At 46.2% G+C, this 21280-nt stretch overlaps 1 protein-coding gene across 1 annotated transcript; it reads left to right on the top strand.

Annotated features, from left to right (window-relative positions):
- Positions 1–4731: 4731 nt before the first annotated feature.
- LOC117038169 (zinc finger protein 554-like) lies at positions 4732–18668 on the top strand. The gene is given in 7 exon segments (XM_033134866.1): positions 4732–4865; positions 5974–6078; positions 8642–8715; positions 12105–12231; positions 13451–13506; positions 13508–13643; positions 14218–18668. Coding segments are annotated over 6 exon segments (1617 nt in total). The 5' UTR covers positions 4732–4865; positions 5974–6029; the 3' UTR covers positions 15393–18668.
- The last annotated feature ends 2612 nt before the right edge of the window (positions 18669–21280 follow it).

Genomic DNA, 21280 nt, shown 5'->3' with positions numbered 1-21280 from the left:
ATTTCTGTACAAACTTGCTCATTGGGTTTTGATGAAACCTGAATGCAGAGGGGTGGGGGGCACTTGTGCAGCCCCATGGGGCTCCTCCAGGGGCTCGGCTGCTGACTGCACACCTCTGTGCCCCTATCTGTGCCAGTCTTGCCCACTCCTCACTCATGTCTGCTCAGCATCCAGCCCCATGACGGTCAGGACACTGGTGGCCTTGAGCAGCCTCACTTGTCACCCCTGAAGGGGGTAGGCCAGTGGGACATTACGGGACTAACAGGCTGAGGGGGGCCCCCAGCGCTCGGGGTTTGGCACACACCATTTCATCCTCACTCTCCCTGTGGGGTTGTCACAGGTGGTCCACTTCAGGATCAGGGCCAGCATTTACTTCTTCCCAGTGTCCTCATCCAACAGTGCCCGCTCCAGCCAGCAGCCTGGCAGGAGATGGTCAGATGGGGCCTCCCTGGTGAGGACAGCTCTGCCCCTGGCATGGGGACGTCGTCTTGTGAGACTTGAGATCAATCCAGATGTTATCAGGTGGACTGAGGAGTGGGTTCAGCCAGGCCTGAGTGGCAGGGGTCTGGGTTCAAGCCTCAGGGTGCACTGTTGGGGCCTTGGGATGGGCTTCCAGCAGGAGCTGGGTGGGCCAAGTGGGAGCCTACGTGGCTTCCTGCGGCACCGAGCTCACCTTGGCCTCGTAGGGCCGTGGAGCAGTGCCATGCTGTCGTCCCCACATCCCGATCTTCCCTGAGCATTGCATCCCATCCTGCCTTCTGCAGCCCACCAGGCCCGGGTTCCACTCAGTCCCAGAGGAGGTCGTGTGCCCAGGTTATGGCAGATGGTGGGGGCCGTCTCCCTGGCCACAAGAGTTCAGTTCACAAGTGGACAAATAGTGTATTCTTGGCCGGCACTGTCGGGCCTGTGACTTCTGTTGCAACTTCAGGAAAAGAAGTTTTTTTTTCCCAGACTTCAAACTGGGGCATATAAACTGGCAGGCAAACACAGCCACCCACGGAGGGAGGCCAGTCAGGCCAGAGGAGACGGAGCTGCACGCGGCCTCCCGGGCGCTGTGTGCACCTGACCCACGTCCCAGGACGGCACAGTTAGGAGCCCGCAGATTCCCTTTTCTGCTCAAGACTGAGCAGCAACCGGAGTTCTGCCCTTGACCTTGTCCCTGCCGACCCCAGCGGAGATAGGCGGGAGCTGAAAGCAGGCTTGTTAGGACAAACTGCTCTCTCGGAGCCTCCAAGGGCTTTCCCTGGGGTGACTATCTTGGATTGGGGTGACGTTGAGGTAATCAGGGCTGGGGGAGGGTACAGGAGTACTGGGGACGGTGGTGTTCTGGTCTAGGAGGGTCTTAGTGGTCGGGTAGGCCCTCACCTCCCTCAGCCAGGGGACACAGGACAGGACTGTGACAGTCAGGATCTAGGCTGGGCTGGGAGCCCAGGGCCCCTCATTCATGCTGAGTCGAAGGATCTGGGAACAATGACCAGGTCTGGAAGCGGGTGCGTAGATTTTTTTTTTTAACAGCTTTATTGAGGTAAAATTTCCATAAAATGACACCTATTTAAAGGATACCACATGATAAGTTTGACATTCGTATATATTCATGAAACCATCAGCATAAGCGAGGGTACGTGCTTGTCACTCCCTGTTCCCTGTGCCTGTCTGCAGTTCTCCCCGCAACACACACACCTGTCCATCCGCTTCTGTCACTATAGATTCGTTGGAATTTTCTCTTCATAGAAATGAAGTCACAGGATGGCCTCTTTATTTGTTGGTTTGGGTCTGATTTCTTATGCTGAGGATAATTATTTTTAGATGCGTCCATGTAGGGTCCCTTTTTCTCAACTGTATTCCATTATATGGATCTACGTGTTTTTTTCATTCATCTGGTTCGCTTTGGGGCTGCTTCCAGTTTGGGGCTATTTTGGACCTTTGTGTGGACACATGCTTTTGTCTTTATTGGATAAAGACCTAGAAGTGTGGTTTAGCTACTCTAATCAGTGTGAGGTGGCATCTCGTGTGAGTTTACTTTGCTTTTGCCTAATGACAAGTGATGTTGAGCATCTTTTCACGTGTTTATTTACCGTCCATGTGTCTTTGGTGGAGTGTTCATGCTCTTATCCATTTCTATATAGTAGCAGAAAGTACGTGGAAAGTAAATATTTATATGTTTAAACACCACTTAAAACAGCATCAGAAACATCAAGCACCTAGGAATACACTGGACAAAATATGTACAGCTACTCTTCACTGAAACTCAAAATTTATATTAAAATGCAAAGAAGCTAGAATAGCCAAGGCAACCTTGAAGAAGAGTACATTTAGAGGACATGTATTACTAGATAACAAGACTTGTAGAAAACCTCAGCAATTAAGTATGTGCTTTCGGCACAAGGATGGAGCAAAAGAAAGAAGCCCAGAAACAGACCTGCACATTGCATTGTGTGCTCACCACCCAAAGTCTAGTCTTCCTCCATCACCATGTATTGACCCCCTTTACCCTCTTCCTCCTCCTCCCACCCCCTTTGCCTGCGGTAACCACCCTTCTGTTGTCTGTGTCTATGAGTTTGTTGATTTGATGCGTTCTGTTTCATATCCCACCTATAACTGCAATCATGGTTCTTGTCCTTTTCTGTCTGTGTTAGAGAAATATTTAAATGCACTGTTTCTTTTCATTTCTGATGCTACTGTCTTACTTCAGATTCTTACCCCTTCCCATCCTCCCTCTTTCGTCTACATAAAAATTAAAAACTTTTCTTTGGCAAAGATCACCATACACAAAATTAAAAGAACAAAACGAAATGTTTAATGTGATTTTTAATAGGATTATGTTTGAGTCTATTCCACTTTATTTTCTATTCACTCCAGTTTACTTGTTTCCCTCTTTTTCTGCCTTCCTTTGGGATAATCGAGTATTTTTTATGATTCAAGTTCCTTGTTGATACATTAGCTATAACCCTTTGTTTTGCTATCTAGTTAGCCACGTTAGGGATTATAGTATACATGTAACTGTCACAGTCTACCTTCACATGATATTACAGGACTCCGCGTAGAGTATAAGAACCTCACAATAGTACATTTCCATGTCTCCCCTAACAGCCTTTACTTTTCTATGCTATTATTGTCATGCCTTGTTACGGATCCCTCAATACACTGATGTTATTTCTGATTGTGTGAGGCTGAGAACTGAGGACTGGCAGTTACCAGTAGGACAAAAAGTCCTTCAGTCCTGGACGACGAATCTGGGCAGCACCACACATCTTCCATGTCATGGGCTGAAAAAATCAGACCGAAACAGTTGTTTTGGAAAATTGCTCAACACATTGTCTTAGCCTTTTTGGGCCAGTCTAACAAATTACCGTAGACCGGGCAGCTTAATCAACACAATTTGTTCCTCACAGTGCTGGAGGCTGGAAGTCCCAAATCAGGGCACCAGCATGACCAGGTTCTGGTGGGAACCTTTTTCCAGGTTGCAAACAGCTGACTTCTCACTGCATTCTCACACAGTAAAAGGGGAGAGGGAGCCTCCCAGGGTCCTATTTATAAGAATGCTATCCTGTCACGGGGCCCCACCCTCATGACCTAATCACCCCCAACGCGCCACCTCCGAACACCATCCCATTGGAGATTAGGAGTTCAATTTAGGATTTGAGGGGAGCACAGACATTCAGTCCACACACACATCATGTTTATTGTTGAGCTGGCTTGGGCCATACGGTACCCAACTTCATCCAACCCTCCGAAACTTCTACCTGATGTTTATCCTATTTAACAGAGCCCTTTGAGGACGTGACTCCCAATCTAGGCTTGAAACAAGTCAGAGGTAGCTCTGGAGAAAGATCCTAGTCCATTTTGCCTGAGCACCTGTTGATCATATGGCAAAGTCACAATCATGACATTTATAATTATATATCACATAAAACACCATCTCAGGTGCCAAGAGGTCCTCTGTTGTAATGGAGGATGCATTGTCAGCATTGTCCCAGGAGGACCCCATTTCTTGTCTAATAGAAAACGTAGCAGAGGGCTTGGGCTATTATAGAAAAAAGAGTGAGAAAGATAAATAGTATACGGAGAGAGAGAACATATATGGTTTGGATAAATAATATATAATTTATTATATACTTATAATTTATCAATAACTTGTTAGATGATTACATTTTACTATATTGTATTTAATTATATCATATATTATCATTATATTAAGAATATATATTATTTTATATATAATATGTTAATATACTAATTATGGTAGTTTCATAACTTTAATAGAACATTATTAATATAAATACATTAATGTTAGTAATAATCATCAAAACAATTTTACTGAGTATAAAATGGATTACATGGTTTTATAATTTTTAAATAGTAATAATAATGATTATTTTAATGGCAAATCTTTATATCTCAGGCATCATGCCAAATACTGCCGGTATTTTCTCGTATTTTGTCCCTCTTAAGCATAGGCGGTGCCTGAACTTGGGGCCGGGGGATGTGCGCAGCCGCAGAAGGCGTCTCAGGCCTGCGGTGACACCGCCCGCCCTGAGAGGGCGCCGCGACGCAAAACAGCCCCGCGCGGGAGCCTCCGGGAATTGTAGTTCGCCGCCTCGTGGTGCGCAGGCGTCCTGCGAGTACGTGCTGGGCGCGCGTCCGGGGACAGCTGCGGCGGGAGTTGTCAACTAGCGGTCGGCTGGGGGCGTGCGCCTCCGGCGCTGAGGGGCCGGGAGGTGACGGGTCCCCAGAACTCGCTGCACAGACTTCCCCGCGGTGGGATCGGCAGAACCGGGTGGCGCCCGATCGCTGCGCAATAAGTGCCACCTACACCCACACCTGGGGCCCCAGCGCCGGCATACCCGCGAGCGGGCCACGCAGCCGTAAGTGGCCGGCGGCTACTCGGACCTCGAGCCGGGCGCCGCGTGGGACGTTAGGTGGACGGGATGGGGGGTCGGAAGAGAGGCCCTGGGTGCGTGCGCCTCCTGTCACTCTGGAGGGGCAGAGGAGAGTCATGCCGGGCAGTTTGCCCAAGGCCGCCCAGCTCTCAGAATGGCAAAGTCTGGCCTTCAGCCTGAGAAAAGCCCCTGGATGACAGACGTGAGGGCAAACCCTAGCATGAAGTGCATGGAACTCCCAGAGGCAGAACAGTAAAGGGAAATGGAAACCCATTTCCTCTAAAGGCAGAGAGGGGCTGGGACGCCCAGACTTCAGAAGGTAGACTCCCTCGGGCTCCTTGAGCAAGGCCAGGGGTTTGCAAGTGAGGGTGATGCTGCCTCTGGGCGACACCTGTGCTTGTCACGACTGGGGGTGCCCCTGGCATCGAGTGTGTGGGGGCTGGGGTGCTGCTCAGCACCCACGGTGCCCAGGAGGAGACCGTGCCTTACACCTCAGCATCGCGAGTCTGGTGCTCTCCAGGGACCACTCCACTTATGCCCAGACACGCCGACTAACGCAGCAGGAAGCAGCTGACCGTTCGGCCAGATAGAGCTGACACGGAGCTCACCATTCTCTCCCCTTCCGGGGGAGGAAGTCCTTCCTCATCGGGCCTGTCTTGTGGGCAAAGGATGAGTTTCCGTGGTTTGAACACTGAAAGGGAAGATCATGAGCCGGTTGCCACAGGCTTGGGTGAATAAGGGGCGCTGAGGGTGTCGCTGACATCAACCACCAGGGAGGAGGGTCCCATGAGCCACGCGAGAATGGGAGGGAGTTGGTCTGGAAATGCTAGGAAGGGGCTGGAGGTCCTGGATCCATTGCCATGAGTTGCAAGGTGAAGTCCCAAGAGCAGAGAGGGAGCCCCTTGCAGTATGGGGTCAGGTTGTAACACCCCACCCCCGGAGCTTCACACAATCCCCTGAATGAGCCCCTGGGCAACAAGCTAAGGGGAGAACAAGGAGCTGCCTCTCTACTTGCCTGTTGTTTCCTGGGGCAGCCGAACAAAGACCACAGACTGGGGGGCTTAAAACAACAGACATTTACTCATATCTGCAGGCCCGAAGTCGGAGATCAAAGGCTGCTTCCCCTGAGGCCTCGCTCCTGGTGTGCAGATGGCTGTCTTCTCCCTGTCCTCACGTGGTTGTCCCTCTGTGTGTGTATGTATGTGTCCTAATCTCTGATAAGGACACCAGTCATACCGGATTAGGGACCACCTCAATGACCTCATTTTACCTTAATTATCTCTTTAAAGACCTCCATGTCCAAACACAGCCATATTCTGAGGTCCTGGGGGGTCAGGGCTTCAACATGTGAGTTTTTGGTGTGTGGGGGAGCACAATTTAGCCCATAATAGAAATACTGTGTATCTGCTTATATACAGTATATCTGTGAAGTATATCTGTGCTTTACACATAAAAAGAGCAAGTTATATTTTCCTCTTTCTTACTCTCCAAGAACACATTTGTAGTACCCTCTGGGGAATGCATCCCCAAATGTTAACATTTATATTTTTTATTCCCATTCCCTACCCCCTCCCCTTGGGCAACCATCAGCTTGTTCTCTGCCATCTATGGGTCTGTTTCTGTTTTGTTTGTTCATTTGTTTTGTTCTTTAGATTCCACATATAAGTGAAATCATATGGTATTTGTCTTTCTCTGTCAGACTTATTTCACTTGGCATGGTACACTGTAGGTCCATCCATGGTGTCGCAAATGGCAAGAATTTCATTCTTTTTTACGGCCAAGTAATATTTCACTGTATATATACCACATCTTCTTTATCCAGTTGTTTACTGATGGGCACTGAGGTTGCTTCCATATCATGGCTATTGTAAGTAATGCTGCGGTGAACATAGGGCTGCAGATATCTTTTCAGTGTTTTAGATTTCTTCGAATAAATAACCAGATGCTGGGTCATAAGGTAGTTCTATTTTTAATTTTTTGAGGAACCTCCATACTGTTTTCCATAGTGGCTGCACAATCTGCAATCCCACCAGCAGTGCACGAGGGTTTCCTTTTCTCCACATCCTCGCCAACACTTGTGTTCAGTGATTTATTGATAATGCCATTCTGACAGGAGTGAGGTGGTACCTCCTTGTGGTTTTAATTTGCATTTCCATGATGAGTAGTGACGTTGAGCATCTTTTCATACGTCTGTTGGCTGTCTGTAAGGTAGTAACATTTGTAAAGGTCAATATCTTATCATGGAACATTTATCAAAACTAACATATTAACTGGAATGGTGGTTGCCAGGAACTGGGGGCTGGGGACGGGGAGTTGTCTATCCACAGGCCTAAAGTGTCGTGAAAAGCCCATGAGATCTGCTGGCCAACATTGTACCTACATGCAGCAATAGTGTATCGTCCACTTAACAACTTGCTATGAGGCATTCCTGTCACGATAACGTTGGAAAAACTACTACTAAGGCACTAACATGGATTCTGTACTATTAGCTAGACTACAAACGTTACTCAGATCTCACCAGATTTCCCACCCATGTCCTTTTTCTGGCCCAGGACCCCATCCAGGATCCCACTGGACATTTAGTTGTCACGTCTCCTCAGGCTTCTCCAACCTGTGAGGGTTTTTCTGTCTCCCCTTGTCTTTCATGACCTTGACACTTTTGTAGAGCAGTGGCCAGGGATTGTGTTCGATGTTTTCTTATGGTTACCCGGAGGTTCTGAGTGCCATCAGAGGGCACCTGACTCCGTCACAGGTCACTGGTGATGTTAACCCTGGTCGCCTGGTGAAGGTGTGGCCTGCCAGGAGTCTCCTCTATAAGGTGGAAGGTTAACCGTTTACAAGGGACTTTACAGTGCAGGCGTCTCCTGCGTGGTGACTGAGGACTGAACCTCGGGTTTTCTCAGAGAACCAGAGCCGGACAGTTGTCAGAGCGGTAGGAACAGATTTAAATCAAGAGCTCCTGCAATGGGGAAAAGAAAGCTGGTATAGATCTGGGCCCACCTCTGAGTACAGGGTGCACCAGCGGGGCTTACAGCCGAGGAGCAGCGGGGTCAGTGGATGGGAAGTCGCTAAGAGGACACGTCAGGGGGTTCTGGCTATCCCAGCTAACAGGATTCCTGCTGTGGCGGCCGGTGACATCACCTGAGGGACAGCGGGGGGTTATGAGGAATTTGTTCAGATATCCAGGGGTCAGATTTGAAGACCAGTGTGTGTGGGGGGGTTCTCGCTGAAGTGACGTAGCCAGGTTGTTGCTTAAACAGAGCCATGCAGAGACGGACTCGGAAGCCCAGAGGGTGAGGCCTAGTTGAGACCATGGCTCAGAGAAGCCTGACTAAAGTTTGCTCAAGGAGGGCGCCCTGTCACCAAGCAGAGGCCCCGAGTCAGCTCTTTCCATGGAATGAACTGCACGGGGTGAACTGCATGGGGCCACTTATACACGGGATTTAAAAGTAAATGCGTGCAGTACTGTAAAAGTATTTTCTCTTCCTCCAGAAAAATCTCTTCCTGATTTTCTTAATAATGTTTTCTTTGCTCTAATTTATTGTAAAGCTACGATATATAATCCATATAACACACAAAGTATGGGTTCATCGACTGCATTGTCAGTAAGGCTTCTGGTCAACAGTGGGCTATTAGTAGTTAAGTTTTGGGGGAGTCAAATGTTATACGCAGATTTTCAACTGTGCAAAGGGCTGGCACAGGTTCTGGAGTTTGAGGACAGGCCTGGGTCTGGTTTTCACTTAGCCTCTCTCCTCCCGCAGTTCTGTCTGCCCAGAAACCTGCGTTTTCCCAAGAGGCGAGGATGGCTGCTGGCTGCCTGCGCTCCTGGCCCCAGGTGAGTGGGGACTTTCTCCTTTCCTGAAAGACACCCAGTGTGTCTGGAGGGAACATACATCCCAGAAACATGGTCCCTGGTAGAGAAGGGATCCCCTTGCGTTGTGGGAAACGAGGGAGAATTCTTTAGGAGCATCTGGGTCCAGGCCCTCCTGCATCTGTAAGCGGAGGGAGAGATGCCTTTCCCTCCAAGGGCCCCATGCTTGTGCTTCCTTCTGAGGCCTGAGAACCTGGCACCTTTCCCCACGGAGTGGGGGTTGGGGGGTACCCAGGAAAGCACCATCTTCTTAAAAGGTATTTTTTAAGTGTGGTAAAATGCACATCACTAAATTCACCCTCTCAACCACTTTTGAGTGTACCGTTCAGTGGCATTACGTCCCCACCATCGTCTCTGGAATTTTCCATCTCCCCAAACTGACACTCTGTCCCCATTAAACACACCCCCAGTCCCTGGTACCACCATCTACTCTCTGTCTCTATGATTTTGACCCCTCTGGGGACCTCCCGTGAGTGGAATCATACTGTATTTGTCCCTCTGTGTCTGGTTTATTTTACTCGGCATAACGTCCTTCAGGTTTGTCCACGTTATAACAGGTGTCAGAATGTCCTTCCTTGTTAAGGCTGAAACTGCCTTACTAAGGTGTGTCTATCAGGAGAAGGGTGAGGGGAGTAGCAGCTATCAGGTTGGGACATCAGGTCTGTCAGCTTTGGGCAGCAGCTCAGGAACGCAATTGGTCTGCGTCAGAAATACAGAGCTCATTGACAGCTGGGTTTCAGGCAGTCCCCTCTGAGAACAAGCCCTTCCGCGTGGGCATTTGTAGGTGACCCAGGTGGACCAGCCAGCCTCCGTGATGTTGTCAGTTCAGGTCCCCCAGACAGGTGTCTTAGATCTGCACTGTCCCTCAAGTCAAGGTCCTGGCCATCGCGCCTGTACCTGCTGTTGGGTCAGCGTGGCTGCTGAGGCTGAAGCAGCCTGTGCAACACTGTCCGGTTCCGTCCTGGAGCTGCTGCAGGCAGTGAGGCTCTGAATTCAGGATTCCAAACAGCCCACACTGTCTTTCAGCAGCAGCAAAGCCAGGCAGCAGGCTCGTGTCTGTCTCAGTGACCACGTAGGACCCACCCCAGAAGCACAGGAAGCCACCGCCTCTCTGCGGCACACACCGGAGAGCCCATTAGCAGCTCGGATCCGTGTCTTTAGAGCACCAAATGCATGTCTCCATCTCTTTTCATATTGTCGTCTGGGGTTCCAGCAGGTGTGAATCACAGTAAAAGTCACGTGACAGAGACTCATTTCGTTTTAATATTTAGAGAGTTTTGATTTTTTTTTTAAAGATTTTATTGGGGAAGGGGAACAGGACTTTATTGGGGAACAGTGTGTACTTCCAGGCCTGTTTTTCCAAGTCAAGTTGTTGTCCTTTCAATCTTAGTTGTGGAGGGTGCCGTTCAGCTTCAAATTGTTGTCCTTTCAGTCTTAGTTGTGTCGGGCGCAGCTCAGCTCCAGGTCCAGTTGCTGTTGCTAGTTGCAGGGGGCACAGCCCACCATCCCTTGCGGGAGTCAAACCAGCAACTTTGTTGAGAGGATGCGCTCCAACCAACTGAGCCATCCGGGAGCTCAGCGGCAGCTCAGCTCAAGGTGCCATGTTCAATCTTAGTTGCAGGGGATGCTGCCCACCATCCCTTGCGGGAGTCGAGGAATCGAACTGGCAACCTTGTGGTTGAGAGCCCATGCTCCAACCAACTGAGCCATCTGGGAGGCAGCTCAGCTCAAGGTGCTGTGTTCAATCTTAGTTGCAGGGGGCGGAGCCCACCATCACTTGCGGGACTTGAAGAATTGAACTGGCAACCTTGTGGTTGAGAGCCCACTGGCCCATGTGGGAATCAAACCGGCAGCCTTCAGAGTTAGGAGCATGGAGCTCTCACCGCCTGAGCCACCGGGCCAGCCCAAGAGTTTTGATTTTAACCTGCCCACCGGGCAGCTAAGAGCAAAGAAGTTGTGTTTCACTACACTTTTTTTCCCCAGCTTTCCTTGAATGCAATGATCTCACTATTAAGAAATAATATATATTTATATCATTACAATTATAAATGTTATACATAATAACTATAAAACCATAATAGTTATAGTAATTTTATTATACATCATGTGTAATAGCCACAAAATACAAAACCATTAAAATTGTTTCCCTTTTCATTTACTTGCACATTTACTCAAACCCTTGCAGTGAGTGAGTTTAGCAATTACAGGGTTAACACCAAAGCGCCTGGGAAGAAACTGGTGGAGCTAGGTGGCCTGCCTAGGATGGAGCTTGCAGCTGCTGCTGGCCTCTAGGAAAGGCTGCTCTTTTTCTGCTGTTTCTAAAACGTGCTGCCACCCCGGGGTACTAAGTTAATCTTTTTTCCTCCCTCTGGGGAATGAGCAACAGAAATGGTGAATATTTTTGGTCCACTTCAAAGCTCACCTTTGGGAATGTTTGAGACCTTTCTCTTCCCACTGGAGAAGAGGTGGCACTTTTTTTTTTTTTTTCCCTTAATGGCCAAAACCAGCCGTGATCAGATCGAGCACACCCACTTTCCTGGAGTTGGAGTTGGGTTGCTTATTTTCAAATTCCATAGGTAGTTTTTACCTTTCACGACAGACCGCAGCCCAGCAGCCAGTTCATACCACGGATGCCATGATAGCCAGCCAGGCACCAGACATCGGTCATAACCCAGCCCTTCGTCCCTCCTTTTCCGAAGCAGTGCTCTGGCCATATTATCCAGTGAGGGGCAGGGCAGCAAATCCCACTGCTTGTTTCATCTGTGTCTAGCAACATGCAACTCCAAGTCATGACAGCAAAGAGAACCGGTCTTCCCCAACCTCAGGTTTGGGATGAGGGCCCCTTTGGTCACACAGGATTGCTAGGTGTGGCTTCGAGTTTCTCTGACCCTGTCAAGAGCAGATGCCTCACCGACATGAACTCGCTACCACCCTCCGAGGTAGAAATGGTTCTCTCCATTGACCAGATGAGGAGGCTGTGCCCTGGGATGGCCAGTGATATAGCTGCCGTCCCATAACCGTGGAGTACCGTAGCCACGGGGCTACAGAGTTTTGGAATAAGCAGCAGAGGAAGATTCTCAAGGGGAAATGTCAGACTCAGATTTAGAAGTTAGAATCCAGTTCAATAAGAAATGGGCATATTATTTCTGTCGGACATGCATGCTGTGTTAACACAGGGTCTGTGTGTGCCTGTGACCTGAAGCCAAAGACAGGGACCCACAGGCACTAGTAGAGTCTGGCTTCTGGACTTCCCGCCCTCCTCCATCTACCTCTCTGGTGCCACCACCCTCAACTCCCTTCTATGAATGTGATAGGGGTGTCTCTTGTTGAGCAGAACCGATGTCATCTTTTAGGAGTCAGTGACCTTCCAGGATGTGGCTGTGAACTTCACCCGGGAAGAGTGGGCTTTGCTGGATGGTGCTCAGAGGAAGCTCTACAGAGAAGTGATGCTGGAGACCTGCCGGAACCTGGCCTCCGTGGGTGAGACGAGCATCATTCATTTACAAGCTCGGCAGTTCACACTTGCTGAGCATCTGTGTGTCAAGAGCTGTGTTAGGAAGTGGGACTTTACTGGTGACGAGACAGCCATGGTTCTGCTCATCTGGGGGTTCACAGTTGCTGGTTTCTCCAACACAGTGAGTAACCTGATTTCTTCTGTACAGTCAGTCCTCACTTAACATCATGGATAGGTTCTTGGAACTGCGGCAAAACAACGAATAATACAAGCAGTCTTACCACATCCCTCCTGAATGCAGAGTCAGGGCATTTATACTTTTTCTGCCCAAGTGAAGAGCCAGATAAAAAGAAAGTTTGTGTGGTAAAATACATAAATCGTAAAATTTGCAATCTTAACCATTTCTAAGTGCACAGCTCAGTGGCATTAAGTGCACTCACATTGTTGTGCAGCCGTCCCCACCATCATCTCCAGAACTTTCCAGCTCCCCAAACTGACACTCTCTTTACATTAAACACACACTCCCCGCCCCTCCCCCAGCCCCTGGCCCCACCACCTACTTCCTGTCTCTATGACTCTGACCCCTCTGGGACCTCCTGTGAGTGGAATCACACAGTGTGTGTCCTTCTGTGACTGGCTTCTCTCACTGAGCATCGTGTCCTCCAGGTTTGTCCATGTTGTAGCAGGTGTCGGAATTTCCTTTTTATGGCCGAGTTCTATTCCGGTGTGTGGATGAACACATTGTATTTATTCGTTCATCTGTTCATGGAAACTTGGGTTGCTTCTATGTTTGGCTGTTGTGACTAACGTTGCTGTGAACATGGATGTGCAAACATCTCTTCGAATCCCCGCTTTCAATTGTGTTGAGTCTATACCCGGAAGTAGAATTGCTGGGTCATATTGTGACTCTGGTTAGCTTTCTGAGGACACTCCAGACTATTTTCCGTTGCAGCTGCCCATTTCACATTCCCACCAGTAATGTGTGAGGATTCCAATTTCTCCACATCCTCTCCAATAGTAGTTTTCTATATTTTGTTCTTCTTTAAAACAGTTGCAGTCGTTCCAGTAGGCACACAGTGGTACTCACTGTGGTCCTATTTGTATTTCCCTAGTGACTAACGACTATTAGCATCTTTTCATGGGCTTGTTAGCCACTTGTATGTCTTTGGGGAAATGTAAGACCCACATTTTTTAATTAGGAAAATAAAGTCTTTAGTTTGGTCAGCATGCCCTTGTCTCTTTCAGAACCCTTGAAGAAGCAAAGTACTAATATGGTTATTGAAGATGGTACATTTTTCCCTGGCACAAACCTCTCAGCACACCAGTCTTTCCCCATGGACAGGGTGTTCACTCTTTTGGCCAGTGGTGTCTTTCCACTTGGAGCAAGGAGAAGCCATGAGGAATGGGGGAAAAGGAATTCCCCAAGCCTCTCGTTCAGGTGAGGACCAGGAAGACGTGAGCCATTGGGATGGGGGCAGTGTCTTGGGAACTGTGGGTCAGACATCTCTCCCCAGTTGGCCCCAGTTGTATAAGAAGAAGGCCCAGGTCCTTGGTGGCACTTTTTCAGATACCTTCTGTTCATCCTCCAGCAACCTTCTCCTACCCCTCTTTAGGTGCAGAGAAAAGAGCACTCCATTTCCTTCTTGAAGCCATTCTACCTGTGTTTCTAGTTATATTTTTTCCCTGTCTCCTTTTTGCTATTCTTGTTCCCCCTTCTTTGTAGAGCAATTCCTTCTACATTTACATTTTCTCATTTTCCAGAATTGTCAAACGTTGTATGCATCAACAGGATTGTCATCCTGTCCTCAGCACACCAGCTTACTGATACATCTCTTGTTTTCTCATCCTTCCCCCATGTTGAAAGCTGACATTTGAACATGAATCCACAGGTGCCTTGTATCTGTTGGAAGGACTTCTGTCCCCCCTGTATAAGGAGAAGACCGAGGTCCTTGGTGGCACTTTGAAAGTTAGAAGTTTTACTCATTTTTTTTCCCCCTCTTAATTTATTTCAGACTGGGAGACTAAACTGAAAAGCCAAGAATCACTTTATAAGAAGGTGGTTTTGAGGGAAGAACCATCCAGTGGTATGAATATTATAAAGCTCCCCGGAGAAGACTGTGGATATGGTCAATTTGACGAGAAACGTGAAGACCCCCAGAAACTTCTGAGTCAAATGACATACCTCCAAGTAAAGGCATTTGCTCGAGAGAAGGCTACTGCTTGGCAGGAATTTGGGGAAAACTGTAATCTGAGCTCAGACTTTGTTTCATCACAGGGAGGTGCTGTAGGAAAACACTTCTGTGACTGTGACCTTGATATTGAGAGTTTGGTAGCTGATCCATTCTTAAACCATCATCAGATGGGATGTACAGACCAGAGACCCAGTGAGAGTAATGAACGTGGGAAAGACCTCAGCCAAAACAGTCTCCTTATTCAACACAAAAGAACACGAACTTCTGCATATGTAGAAAGTGGGAGGTCATTTAATCACAGCACGGCTCTTACGATACACAACAAAATTAATAAGGTGGAGAAACCCTATGAGTGTCCCCAGTGTGGGAAAGTGTTTAACCGGAGGCATTCCCTGAGTGAACATCAGAGGATTCATACGGGAGAGAGACCATACGAATGTAAGGAATGTGGGAGGGCCTTCACACACAGCTCCACCCTCACGCGGCACTTGAGAACTCATACTGGAGAGAAGCCCTACACATGCAATGAATGTCGGAAAGCCTTCAACAGGGTTTCGTCTCTTACCCAACATCAGAGGACTCATACAGGGGAAAAGCCCTATAAATGCAAGGACTGTGGCAAATCCTTCTGCCAGAGTTCTTACCTGATATTGCACAAGCGAACGCATACCGGTGAGAAGCCCTATGAGTGTAATGAATGTGGGAAGGCCTTCAGTGACCGCTCATCACTTAACCAGCACGAGCGAACTCACACTGGCGAGAATCCCTATGAATGTAATCAGTGTGGAAGAGCCTTCAGCCAGAGGTCCTCCCTGGTTAGGCATGAGAGAACTCACACTGGAGAGAAACCATATAACTGTAATGAATGTGGGAAAGCATTCAGCCAGAGTTCTTCCCTTATCACACACCAGAAAACTCACACTAGTCAAAAAACCTATAAAATCATTGACTGTGGGAAAGCTTTTTATCAGAGCTCCCACTTTATTGCATTTTAGAGCTTGCTTGCTGTCCTATAAAATACTTTTTAGCACTCTACCATGAGTATGTTAGACTTTGCTCCTCTGATGTCCTGCTTGAAAAGAAGTAGGCTTATGCCCCATTCTTGAAGGAAAACACTGAAGTCTAGATCTGAGAAGCTCCACCCTCTTGGAAAAGATCAGTAAATGGGAACACTAATACGGAATGGGATTTTGCTAAGAATTATCACATTAATTGAGTTGTTGAATCAAAAGGTGTGCTGTTTCAACTTTTTGTTTCAATCGCCAATATTTTCATTTCAATAATCTGTTTCAATATTTTCTTAATACTCCCACCCCTGTTGGTTACTTAGCAAGGTCCTCACTTGCCCTGACGTGCATTACTATGGTGGTGTGGAGCATATGCTAAGAAAGAAAGTGCGTCGGGTGTGACATGAAAAATAGGGTGCAGAGTGGCCTGTGCGTTCTGTCCAGTGAAGTCAGGGTTGTCTGATTGGGATTTTTCTGCCTTTTGCCATTTCATTTGCTGTTGTGGGAATCATCTTGACAGTAATTAAAAATCAACGCCAAGGGATACCGAGTTTTATTAATCAGTCAAGGAGGATCGTGGATACCAAGATGATGGGAATAGAGTGCAGGAGGACTCGGGACACGGTGAGGTGGAGCAGCCTTTGGTGGCCTGGGAAAAGCCCCAACTGTAAGGTGTCCTTCCCAGAGTAGAGGCCAAGAGTGCTGACACCCTCGTCATCGTCCTCACCATTCCCATTTATTGGTGCTTACTGTATTACTGGCACCACTCCAGCCCTTGTGTCCGTGTCTGCATTTAACCTTCCCAACAACCCCGTGAGACAGTAGCTTTTCCTATCTCCATATTACAGAAGGGGAAACAGAAATAAAGTGCCCAAAGTCACACAACTAGAATGTAGTGGAATCTGGATTTGAATTTGAGCAACCTACAGAGCGTGGTGCTCATAATACCAAGGCCGCCTATTCAATTCCTACATGGACCAGTGAGAAACAACGGCTTGAGCTTGGAGCTGAGCTGCCAGCAGGCAGCCAGTTGGCTCAGTAGTTGGAGAGCAGGTTCTTGTGGCAACAAGGTTGCCAGTTTGAGTCCCACATGGACCAGTGAGAAGCAACGGCTTGAGTTTGGAACTGAGCCTCTGGTTGGTGGCCGGTTGGCTCAGTTGTTAGAGTGCAATGCTCATAACACCAAAGTCACTGGTTCAAGTCCCACATGGGCCAGTTAACTGCACCCTCCCTAACTAGGTTGAAAACAACGACTTGACTTGGAGCTGAGCTGCGCCCTCCACAACTAGATTGAAAAACAGTGACTTGGAGCTGATGGGTCCTGGAAAAACACTGTGTTCCCCAATATTCCTCAATAAAAAAATTTAAAAAAAGGATTTGAGCAACCTGTACAAAGACAATACGGCATTTGCAAGGAGGGAAACAGCTGTGTTTTCTAAATTCTCTCTCAGAAGACATCTAACTTCCATCTGAGTCTTCCCCTTTCCCTAACAAGCTAAGAAGGAAAGTTGCCTTTCAGATCTTTCACCTGAGTGGGACCTGATCACGTGAATATGGTTGCCTTACCCTAAAGTAGAGATCCCTTATCTGGGGTCTGTGTAGACCCCACTGGGTTGATGGATGGCTTTCTTTGAGGGCTCTGTAAGCCTTGAGCTGGATGCAAAATGTGTTTTGGGGCATAGATGTGCTTTCACCATATTCTTAGGAATAGTTGACTTAGAGGTGTTATGAGTGCACTGTTTTTCAGTCTTGATCTCTCCTTCCCTCCAACAATTATTTATATAGAACCTGAACTCTCTGTGGTGACAGGTGGCTGTATGTAAGACAGACATATATTCCAGTGGTGAAGACGCAGTGTGGCTTCATGGGCAGGAGATCTGTGTGGTCACCCAAGACTCTGCTCTCAGAAAGGTCCTTTGATTGGTTTTAACAGTCTGCAGTATCCATCCCAATATTCTTAATAATTTTGAACAAAGGGTTCCCCCTGCATTCTCATTTTGCAGTAAGCCCTGTATGTTGTGTAGCCAGAACTATGATAGAGGAGGGGCAGGAGCAGATGTTAAACAAGTAACCAAATACTTGAAATAACTACAGATTTTGGTAGATTCTTTGGACACAAAAAAATGATATTGCTGTAATAGACAATAAGAGAGAGACAAAGCTCAGACAGGGCCTTTCTCAGGGTCTGCATTTAAGTTGAGATGTGCATGATTGGAGCAACCAAGATGAGGAATTTAACCAAAGGAGGGCTTCGGTTTAGCTGTTTTCACACTATAGTTTTATGATCACTTTAAAAAAATACTCACAATTTTATTTTGATTTCTCAGACTCAAAAGTATTTTGAGAGAAAATACATTTTTTAAATTTCTGGGTATTTAAATACGTTACCTCTGTTTAAATATGAATTCTTTTTCTTGTTTTATTGCACTGGCTCACTCCTCTAGTAGCGTGTTGATTGAGAGTGTTGAGAACAGATTTCCTTGCTTTGTTCCTGATCTTAGGGAAAAGCATTCAGTCTTCTACCAGAGAGTGTGATGTTAACTGGGATTTTTCATAGATGCCCTTCATCCTTACTTTTTTATTAAATATCTGCTTTAATTATGCTACAGTCTGAGAATGTGTCTACTGTTGTAAATCTTTGAAATTTATTGAGGTTTACTATGTGATTGAGTTTTAGAAGTATTTCATAGATCTTGAGAAGCAGCTGTATTCTCTGCTTTTATGATTAGGAATCTGGCTTGTATCTTAAATCAATCTGATTAATCAGTGGCTCTCAAATTTCATGTCAGGAGGTTTGGATTTAATAAGCGAGAGTTGGAGCCCAGTAATATGCATTTTGAAGGCACCAGGTGATTTCCTCTTTTAATTACAGTTTGAGAAATGTTGCTTGTCCTTAATTGTCCTTGGATTGCTGATTCAAAGATAATTAGCTCAAGACAATTAAGTTACAGTTTCCTACTGCTATTGTGCTGAATTTCCCTCAGTGTTTTCTGTTATTTTGCTTCATTTTTAAAAAAATTGTTTTTGTTTTATTTGGGGTAAATTAATTTATGATAGATCTTCATTATGAATTATACCCTTTATCACTTTGAAGTGATCTCTTTGCTTTAATTAATAGCACCACCTCTGTTTTTTAAACAAAATCAGTCTGTTTGATTTTGGTGTAATTTTTCATCTCCTTTGAATTTCTACTTTTTAAATCCCCTGTAGCTCTCATTTTAAACACATAGATGGATTTTGTTTTAGAATTCTTACCTTTATTCCAATTACTGCTGTAATAAATGTTGTTGGCTTTAATTCTGCTAACATACTTTATGTCATTTTTCTTATCTTTGAAGTTTTTTTCTCTATTTTTTACTCTATTATCTGTATTGGAAGAGTGTATTTCTTTTCTGATAATTTGGAAGGTGTATTTCCTGCTTTAACTTTTTTGGCATTTTATTTTGTTACATTAAACATATTAAACTTTTATATTGTGATTTATCAACACTAAGCAGTTTTTGAAGGGTGTAAAAGTCAAATTACGGAGTATGTATAAGAAAATGGTATATTTATAAATTTGAATATAGAGACAGTAATGTTATATATACTTTGTAGACCCATATGTTTGGTATGGCAATAATGGATATCACGTTTGTGATTATGGTTTCCCCTGAGAGGAGATGGAGGAGAATAGGATCCTGGAGGTGATAAACGGGGCATGTCACCTCTATAATGTTTTTGTTATTTCATGAAATCTGACAGAATATGGTGACCTGATAGGATGTAATAGAGCTTAGCAGTAGGTACATGAGTATTCAAAATGTTATTCCTAGTATATTTTGCATGATTGAAAGGTTTCATAATAGTTTAAAAGTGACCCCTCCCTTCATGTTGTGTTGTGGTTACCAATATATGCTTCCATGAGGAATGCAAAAATCTGCTCTCATGTTTTGCAAATGGATACTTCTGATTTGGGATAAAATTTCTAGTCAAACATCATCTATCCAAAAAGTCCTATGTTTCAGACACAAAGATTTTGTTCTCTGAAGAAATAGTCATATCACTCTGAGATGTACGGTAGTAGAAGCAGAATCAGGTTGAAGGAGCACATGGAATGTTCAGAGTTGTCTCATGAAAGATGAGACTGGGACAGGAGTTATTTGTGCCACTTACTAAGTTCTTGTTTCTCTGCGTGAGACCAACTGTAGAGTTTCCCGTTGTCACTGTAACCGATTACCATACATTTAGTGACTTAACCAGTTTATTCTTATAACGGTTCTGGAGGTCAGAACCTAAAATCAAGGTGTTTGGAAGAGCTATGTTCTTTTTGGAGGCCCCAGGGAAAACTGTTTTGACCTTTTCCAGCTTATAGAGGCGTGGGATCCCTGGCACATGGCCCCTTCATCATTATAGCCAGCAGGGCAGCCTCTTCCATGTCTCTGACTCTGAGCCTCCTGCCTCCCTCTTATGAGGACCCTGTGATGACATTGGGCCCCCTGGAATCCAGGGTTGTACCCATCTCAGGGGCCTTGACTCAGTCCTTTCTGCAAAGTCTCTTTTGCTATGGAAGGTTACATAGTCACAGATTCCAGTAATTAAGATATGCACACCTTTAGGGGGCTGTTATTCTGCTGGCACGCTTATCCTTTTATAGTTGCTTTGTGACGTGGGATGGAAATGCTGTAAAACATATTTTGACATTGCCAGCAGCTTCCCATTAGGCTCTGCTAAGGGGAGACGTTGGAGGGAGGACGCTGGAGGAGGGAGAGGGGATTTGTTCTTCCTGGCCTTTCACTCCTTGCATGTTTGAGACTGACTTTCTTTTCCCCGGGCATGAATGACATCCCTGCGTGGCCGGAGGATCTTGAATCATACTCTTTCCCCCTCAGATCTCCATAGTTGTTAGTCTCCTCTCTTGTGTCAATGAATGTTTTGTCAAGAATTCAGAGACCAGCCTCATTTTTCTCTTTAATGAATGGAATGATGTTCTTTAAGAGTGATGGTCCTAGGATAGATCTCTAAACACATTATGGCAAGCAGACAGGAATGCCAGACCCGGTCTGAAGGCTGACTTCTAAATTCTGTGCTGAGTTTTTGAAAGTTGGCAATCATGATTAATTCATATTAAACAAAAAATGCGTATAACCATATGTTATTTTGTAATAGTTTATAAATCCAATGAGTAGTTTATTTTTATTTTTTATTTTTTAATTTTTTTATTGGGGAAGGGGAACAGGACTTTATTGGGGAACAGTGTGTACTACCAGGACTTTTTTTTCCCCCAAGTCAAGTTGTAATCTTAGTTGTGGAGGGCGCAGCTCAGCTCCAGGTCCAGTTGCTGTTGCTAGTTGCAGGGGGCACAGCCCACCATCCCTTGTGGGAGTCGAACTGGCAGCCTTGTGGTTGAGAGGACGCGCTCCAACCAACTGAGCCATCCAGGAGGCAGCTCAGCTCAAGGTGCCCTATTCAATCTTAGTTGCAGGGTTGCTGCCCACCATCCCTTGCCGGACTCGACTTGTTGAACCGGCAACCTTGTGGTTGAGAGCCCACTGGCCCATGGGGGAATTGAACCTGCAGCCCTCAGAGTTACGAGCACGGAGCTCCAACGCCTGAACCACCAGCCGGCCTGAGAGAACATTTTCTAATGAAAGGAGCAGGCATATTAAATGCATTAGCCCCCATCTATTAAGTGTATTAAGAGTTTTCAGGTCTATCCTAAATTTATATAAGCTTTTTGTTGTTTTGTACCAGTTAAAATAGGAATTCAATTGCCTTAGGGATATTATAGCTTTTAAAAAAGTAAAACCTTTTTCTATATTGTGGTAAAATACACATAAGATAACGTTTATAATCTTAACCATTTTTAAACAGTACAGTTCAGTTTAGGTACATTC

The sequence above is a fragment of the Rhinolophus ferrumequinum genome, chromosome 18, assembly GCF_004115265.2.
Source record: "Rhinolophus ferrumequinum isolate MPI-CBG mRhiFer1 chromosome 18, mRhiFer1_v1.p, whole genome shotgun sequence".
Taxonomy (NCBI): domain Eukaryota; kingdom Metazoa; phylum Chordata; class Mammalia; order Chiroptera; family Rhinolophidae; genus Rhinolophus; species Rhinolophus ferrumequinum.
Note: the sequence above shows the minus strand (reverse complement) of the source record. Positions and strands in the feature narration are given on the sequence as shown.